The sequence below is a fragment of the Etheostoma spectabile genome, chromosome 17 (genome assembly GCF_008692095.1).
Source record: "Etheostoma spectabile isolate EspeVRDwgs_2016 chromosome 17, UIUC_Espe_1.0, whole genome shotgun sequence".
NCBI classification, from domain to species: Eukaryota; Metazoa; Chordata; class Actinopteri; order Perciformes; family Percidae; genus Etheostoma; species Etheostoma spectabile.
Window position 1 is genome coordinate 10,310,715 of NC_045749.1, and position 8,299 is coordinate 10,319,013.

At 37.4% G+C, this 8,299-nt stretch overlaps 1 protein-coding gene across 1 annotated transcript in view; it reads right to left on the reverse strand.

Moving 5' to 3' along the window:
- Positions 1–938: 938 nt before the first annotated feature.
- The window catches only part of minpp1a (multiple inositol-polyphosphate phosphatase 1a), a 7,904-nt gene continuing 543 nt past the window's right edge, over positions 939–8,299 (reverse strand). Inside the window, 5 exon segments of the mRNA XM_032541425.1 lie at positions 939–1,671; positions 3,393–3,523; positions 4,364–4,461; positions 7,015–7,209; positions 8,173–8,299. The exon segment at positions 8,173–8,299 is cut by the window's right edge and continues 9 nt beyond it. Coding sequence (XP_032397316.1) covers positions 1,293–1,671; positions 3,393–3,523; positions 4,364–4,461; positions 7,015–7,209; positions 8,173–8,299 — 930 coding nt within the window. The 3' untranslated portion in view covers positions 939–1,292.

Consider the following 8,299-nt stretch of genomic DNA (forward strand, 5'->3'; position numbering starts at 1 on the left):
TATTTTATTAGCATTGTATTATTTTTTGATCATATAGAACGCTTCAGAAATCTAAATGTGGACGTGTTAAAAATAGAAAAGTTATGTTTTCATACAGGCTATTAAACAAGTGCTGCTGTTGATAAGTATTTTGCTGCTGTTGATTTTTGTATTATTTTGTATTTTGCGCAAGTACTGGGCTTTTTTGATACTAAGTCTTGTACGTTACCTGAGTATTTTACTTATTTTTATTAACTTATTTTACTTTATACATCTACTACAGTTTGGAGTTAAATGTACTTTTCACGTCACTACCTTTATTTTGACAGCTTTAATCAGTTATAGCTACTTTGCAGAGAGATTAATCATATTTTATAATCAACTCGTAAATGATGATGTACTGTTATGGATTAGCCACCTGGCAGTATATAAAGTAGTAAAACTGGTTCCACTTTTACCAGCTGCAACACTAGTGATGCTTACACATGAATGTATCACTAATTATTATCCAATAATATGATATATGATTCTGAAATGGACCATTCTGCTTAACGAGTACTTTTACTTTGGAACTTTAAGTACATTCTAATGCTAATACTTTTTTAATTCCATAGTTTTGAAAGCAGGACTTTTACTTCTAACAGAATACTAAACTATGGTATTGCTCCTTTTACTTTACTAATAGATCTGAGTAGTACTTCTTCTACCACTGGTATTTTGTAAACTTTGAGGAAATTTGTCTGAATCCCATTCACACCAACTTCAGCTCTTTGTGTAAATATTACACCGGGTTCTGTTTTAATCAATCTAGTCAGCAGTATTCAATCATTAAAATGAATTGTAAAGGATGTGTATTGTCGTAAACCCCACCAATTTTCTCATCATACATACTGATCACACAATATTGTGCTCTTTTAAACCAAGGGGAACTGATTTTGGTTGGAGCAATATGAAATGTGTACAATGTAAAAATAAATCCTTTAATTCCTGGAAAGCTGCCTTGCAAAATAAGCAATGTAGCAGTAGTAGTAGTAAAACTGTAATGGTACAGGTGAACTTGAAATTATACTGCAAGGCTGGGATCAGTTTTAGAAACACCATATGCCTCTTCTCAGCCATAAGACAAGGGGAGTGCAAAAGCGTCCTAGTTGCTTCAAACTGATTAAAGGCCGGTTCAAACAGCGATTTTTCATGGTTTGCATCAGAGAGGAATTTAAACCAAGATGCTCCTATTGGGACCATAGTGTTAACTCCATTCTGCAATTAAAACACAATAACGACACTGTCATGCCCTATTTTCTGTCTGCCTAAAATTAAGCAGGACTCTTGAACAGCTGACACTCAGTCTCAAAGTCACAGCCTTGGAGCAGCTCCCTGTAGTGATCTTTGACGTCTTGATAGAGCGGCATGGAGGCCTGTTGGTCAGTCAAACCGGGGAAAGTCACAGGCTTCTCGTTGAGCAGTGGCTGCAGCCTCAGGTCGCCTCCCCCACAGTCGTATAGCACCAGGACCAAGTTAGCTGCATAGGGTAACATGTGGCTGGTGCGGAAGGAGCGTTGGGTCTGTGTGTCGTAGTTGGTGGAAGTCAAGGCATCACTGTCCTTGAAGAAGCCCAGGAGGGTGAGCAGTGGCAGGAGGGTCTCTGCATGGCCGACCTGGACTGTCACGGCTTCAGTCACCTGCTGGCCTGACCTAACATACAGGATGTACAACATCAGTTTCAGTCATCTTCACACACACACATACGCACAGGCCTGGATGAAGGATTCAATTTGTTACCTCTGAAAAATGTGTCAAAAAAGACGAGGGAGGTTAATTAAGGGACTTCCAAGAAAAATAGCGTTCTGCTGGCCCAGCCACCAGCCCACCTCTGACTTCCAGAAATCTGTATAATTTGTTGCGCCAGCCGATACCCAAGCAAGCATAACGACATGTAATGGCCGAGATCCAAAACCATCAAACGATCTAGCATTTTGAAAAGACAGCATGGATTGTCAGAACACAGGCAAGGTTTGCACTTTATTGATTGTGGTCTTTCTCATTCATTCGGTCTCAGAGCCATAAACCAGAACTAATTGTACATTGGAGTTTAAAATTCTTATTTTTGTTTTCTGCTGTATAGAGCACCAGATGTTTTTGAGCTATTAACAGGTCTTTGCCAAGCAACACTAGCTGCTTGCTGCAACACTAGTGATGCGTACACATTAATGCATCAATAATTATAATTCAATAATATAAAAATATGTATGATTCTGAAATAGGCTTTTCAGTTTAACGAGTACTTTTTTTTAACTTTAAAGCTGTGGTAGGCAATTGTTTTTGGCGTTTGGCATAAATGCCAAAATAATCTACCATCATTTTATAATTCAAATGGTCTAACACTTCTGCATCTCCCCTTGGCTCTGTTTTTACGGCCTTAGAAAATCTAGCCCGTGACGAGAGACTTGGCCAATCACAGGTCATTTTAGAGAGAGAGCGCGCTCCCCTTGGTCGACACTACTTCAAATGCTGCTTGCTTTCCACCCACTGCAGCTTTAAGTATACTTTAATGCTAGCACTTTTGTACTTTATTTAAAGGTAGTTTGTCAAAATCCCATCCAGACCTTTCTGCCACACCAATATCACCTCTATGTAAAATATTACCCAAAAGGTTCCATTTTAATCCATCTAGTCAGCAGTATTAAATTATTACTTTGTGTCTTACCATGCAATGATTTAAAGTATAAGGTAGATGATTATTATATTTTATATACTGTATACATATATATGCTTATTTTTACAGGACAGATGACAACATGAAAGGGGAGAGAGAGAGAGAGAGAATGACATGCTGCAAAGGGCTGCAGGTCGGAGTCGAATTATGCTGCGTCAAGGAGTAAACCTCTATATTTGTACGCCCACTTTACCAACTAAGCTAACCCAGCCACAATATTATTTTATTTTGTTTTTGTCTACAAATCCCATGAAAAGACAAAAGCCAACCATTCACTGACAAGCATTTCCTGTGTAACCAATGCCTGATATAGATTACTCCATAGACCTCCATTGTTATCCAAAATGTAATTAAAATACATCAATGAGCCAAACAGTTGACATCTTCTTTTATGACAATGAACATGGGCACTGTAGGAGTCTGTCTCCTAAACGGCGTCCAGTTGCTGTAAATACAAATACCAATTGTGTATTCATCCACAGCTGAAAATAGTCCAACAAATTCTATTTTTTTTTCTCCATTTAAACCTTTTGTAGCAATGAATGGTGTTGGGGATAAGGACTGAAGGAAGGGAAACAATGTTGGAAAGAACTGAGAGATCCGCTGTTGTATTTTTTTCAAGGGATTTGTTAACAATAACAAAATTACAAAGTAGCACCCTCCATTTTCATGTTTCGAAAGACATTTAAGTTTTACTCACTTGTTCTCGCTGGCTGCTTTGTTCAGTCGACTAAACACGTCATGGAAGAGAATGCAGCTGGACTTGCTGTTAATATCATAACCAAAGGCTCTTTTCCAGAATTGTTTCAGGTCATTTGCATATTCCAAAACCTGTCAAATCAGACGAATCACTGAGAGTCTGGATGTCAGGGGGGCTTCATGTGAGGACTAAAAAAGATGTCTTTTGTTATGTGAGGTAACATTTCCGCCCTCCTGAGTGTTAGGTCAGTTTGTAACACAAGACACAAAACACTCTTTGTGACATGAATAATGCCAAAAAGGTTTCTCAATGAATGCTTTGGCAAAGCAAAGCAAGTACTACCTACTACTTTTTTGTAGAAACTTGTTTTTAGAAACTAGTCTTTCTCTAACTTGAACTTCCAAACGTTTCTTCCTTTTTTATTTACTGTACTTACTGTTAATTCAACAGAGATGATACAGATTAAAGAGGAAGAAGTAATGCAACAGAGATCATATAGAGTTTTAAGCAGAAGGTAATTTAGAGCAGGCGTTTAAATTCATGTTCAAACAAACAGATTAAACATATTAAAGATATTTGATTACTCTTTGCATGATTTGAGGGTCTTAAACTGATGGGGGTGTACTTAAAAAACAATTAGGTTTGTCAGTTTGCTTTATCCTAGTTTTTTCTTCTTAAATCTAGTTATTTATAGTATTCCTATCTAGGTTTTCTGTTTCTTGTGGACTTGCTAGGAATACATTTAAGCAAACTTTCAAGAAAAACTACACATCGTGATGAAAAAGGCCCATACTTAAATAAACTTCACAGTCTAATCCATACTGATAAATGCAGAAGAGTAACTTAACTTAAACAAGCACATCAGGTTACTGACCCATAAACATCTCATCAAACGTAGATGATGGATTCTCACCTGCATGCTTTTACCCAGCACATTAAAACCACAATCACTGAATAGCTTACGACCGTACCTGTGCATCGACCTCATCAAAAAGCTGACACCAAGGGGAGTTCACAGTCTTGATGGCAAACTCATAAGCGCACAAATAAAATGCAGCTTCGGCCATATCTGCAAAAGAAAGGTTTCAATTAAATGTTGATAGGTAGTGAAATCCGACAAGCCAGGCAGTCAATACAACAATCAAAAGCACTGGGACGTAAAACATTTGATAGCAAAAAAAAAAAAGCACTGAGACGTGACCCAAATTATCCTAAACACCATGGTGCATGTTACTTAATTACTGCTCCACTTTAAGGTCTCTGGCACTTTTTTAAGTCAACAAATGAGATCAATACTGTTTAGAGTTCAATATAGTGGAGCGTCAATACTTTCAAGTTAAAAAACAGCTCCACCTACTGTTCAAATATACAAACTGTGGAAAATGACCAATAGGATGTTCAGCACTTTATCTCCCCAAATAAACTTCGTGATTTTTGTGTTTACAATGGCATAGATGCATTTGAGCAGTTTTTTAAACACTTTGTTTAAGTCGGCCGAAAGTGTCTAACAATTTCCTGGAAATCAAGTGATATACAGTGTATCTGTGAATTGATTGGGAGGTTCCTATAAAGCATTGTGTCATTTGGTACTAATTATTGGGAAAATGCCTGGAGACCTTGTTCAAATGGGACACTTTCGATTCATTATTTCTAATGAATTGCAAGTGTGACTTTGAAAGTATTTAATCAATACATTGCAGATCAGCTATGTATCGGTCAGGTTGTGAAGTTTGTTGATAGGCAAGCATACAGTTAAACATGTATGGAAAGTAAAGTTTTTATTAAGACATTAATTATTAAATATTAATGAATTTGAATGAGGCAGTTTTAAGGAAAAATACTCAGAACTTTGCATTTCTTTCTATTTAACCCATAAAAAGTATAGTTTTCCAACAAAACATTGCTTAAGAAATTAGAATATAACAGAAAATAAATAAATAAATATTCACACAGCACACTAAATAGCAAAGTATCAGACAAATCTGACCATCCCTGTATATAACTTAGTTATACCAGTGGTGGTATAACTAAGTTCTATATTTACTCAACATTGTACTTGAGTGTAGGTTTAAGATACCTTTACTTTACTTACGTATTCACGTTTTACCTTACTTTCTAGTCCACTACATTTATTTGACAGCTGTAATTACTTTGATTTACTGTTACAGTAAATGCTACTTACACATCAACGCAATAGTAATAATAATCCCAAAAATAATGTACAATGATATAGATCTGTGAAAATGTTAAATTCCATTTTGTGATAACTGAACAAAGCCTCTTTCATCTGTTTTAATGTGTATCATCAATTGTACACTGTTTTCCTCCCTGAAGATTTACCTGCAGGAACCTAACTTTAACCAATCCTCCTTTAATATGGTGCCCCTAGTCTCGCCAGTCCTTCATCCAAAGCGCTGCAGAGGAGGGTCTGACGAGCCCACATAACCGGGATGGGAGAAAAAGGTGCTTTGGTTTATTGGCATTTCTTTAAATGTATCACATTTGTCTTGGGCGGCGCTAAGCGCTGAAGTGAGCAGCAGTACCGCTGGAAAATAGCCTCTGGAAAGAACTTGTTTGGTTGGAACATGTGTAAATTCAAAGGTTGTTTTAGTCGTGCTACAGAAATCTGAGATTAAACCGATAGTCTAGCTAGCTGACTCAAATTTACCCTGCAGTTAACCATAGTCCTCATAAATCAAAGGTTTAAAATGCCAACACAAAGAAAGCGGAAGGTAACAGATATCGGGCTGAAATGAAAAACATCCTGCGTAATTTCCTGGCGGCACCTGAACGTCCTGGAAGTAGAACGTTGTGGACGTAGACTATGGTGCCCTTATCTTATTTATCTACTCTCACGTCATCAAATATACAAACCCCAAAACAATTGGGATAGGATTGTTTCTTAACAAGCACCAAAACTGGATTACCAGCCAGGAAATGGGGGCAATTATTCTGGGGCCACCAAAAGTCCAAGCTTCACTGTGTGTCCATTTTCTTTAAATGTTTTAATTTAATTACTTATATGTTTGGGAAATTGCAACACTAAAGTGCAATATCAACTGGGTCTTGCATTATTATGTAATATGGTGGCCCTTTACAAGGGGCCCTGTGTCTAAATCTAGTTCGAACACTGTTATGAAACAGTTCAATCACAACTGCTTTGTGGTTTGTATCCGATCATCTGTAAGCAGTTCCAAGCGCTTGAAGCAGTGTTCAGTTCCCACTGATAACCAACAATCGCTCCATTCACGTCGATGAAGTGAAAGTAGATGGATAAAAAAAAAGGCTTCACGCAGATAAATCTTCAGGAAGGAAAACTGTTACAATTTACGAAACAAAGTCATAATACCAATTAAAATAAACAACTTATTATTTTGATGATCTTCCTGATATAAAAACGTTGTGTTTCCGTAAAGGAGACTTGTCATTACAGTTTTATCAAATTACTATAAATCAGTTGACATACAGAAAACATAGCATACATTTGGTGGAAAATACTTCAACTGGATGTAACACTCCAAATGCATTTGGCTTTTACCTGTAAAGGTGCAGTGTTAAAATGATATAATGTATTTTTTTTTCTACTTAAATAAAGGATCTGAATGCTTCCTCCACCACTCACCATCTGTGATGTTACTGTAGGGGACTCTAAGGCGGTCTGCAATCTTCTGCGTGACCCTCCTCATCTCTGGTCCCTCCTTGAACTTGTCCACCTCTGACAGAGCTGATGGGTTGTTTTCAACTTCCTGCACAAACCTGGTGCACTGGTCAAAAAACCTCATGAGAGCGTCATTCACTGCGTGGTCAAACTCCTTATCTGGGCAGAAAAAAAGGTTGTAATACAAAAAGGTCTATAGGAGGTAAATCAAAAGATTTTTCCCTCATTGAATTGGAAGGGAAGATATCGGGTGTGATGTTGATAAAAAACGTGGCCAGACAGAGAGGAGATTGGATGACCCATGAGGTTGATACATTAGCAGCATACAGTATGTTCTTGGTTCTTGCCCATTTTGTACAGTATGTTCTGATAATATTGCATATTTTTCTTTACAAGCTGTCTTTATGTATTTGCAGATGGCTGGTGTGTTAGCAACTGGACAATATTACATAGTGGGTAACTATCATAGTTACACTGTCATACACACATGTCTGCATTTTGACTGTCTAAGCAATGACAAAGGAACCTTTTTTTTGGTGGTAATGATTTATTTATTAATGGAATTATTTACATTTGAGGGAGTTATCACCTTTTGCACATTAAATTGGGCCTACAGTAACTTGTAGGGTGGCCTAAAGCATTTAAAAATACTTTTTTTGCAAAGAATACTAAGCTATTAAATTAGCCTAATCATTTTTGGCATGATTTTATAAATCATGTGTGATGGTAAACATAGATACAGCACAGTGAATCCTTATATGAACTGTGTATGTGGATGGCCTTAGTGACTACCTTCCCTATGGGCCAGTTAGCAGTGGGTATTTATGTACGTATGTAAAAATATGTTAGATCCATGTTAAGACTTTTGAAGACTTTTTAATTCCTGAAAACCTTTCAAAAATAATTTGGAGCCCCCCTCCTGCAATGACTCTGTGGCCCCCCTAACCCTGACCCCTGTTGTAGATCCCTGACACAGTGTAGCCTAATGTGCTGAAGGTAAAACGTGGTGTGATCATTGTAGGCTAGGCCTGCTTGAGTTTTGAAAATTGTAAGTTTGTTTTAGTAAATGTGACAAATCGATTGAGAAAACTGTAATATTTGTTCTGATCATCGTGGTCATACCTGTAATAGCCCACAGCTCTGTCAGTCCTGCCTTGAAGGACAGAGTGCTGTTGACACACCTGTGCTTGGAGCTGGTTATGAATTTGATGAATCCACCTCTGAGCTTCTCCTCTGAAATCAGTGAGGG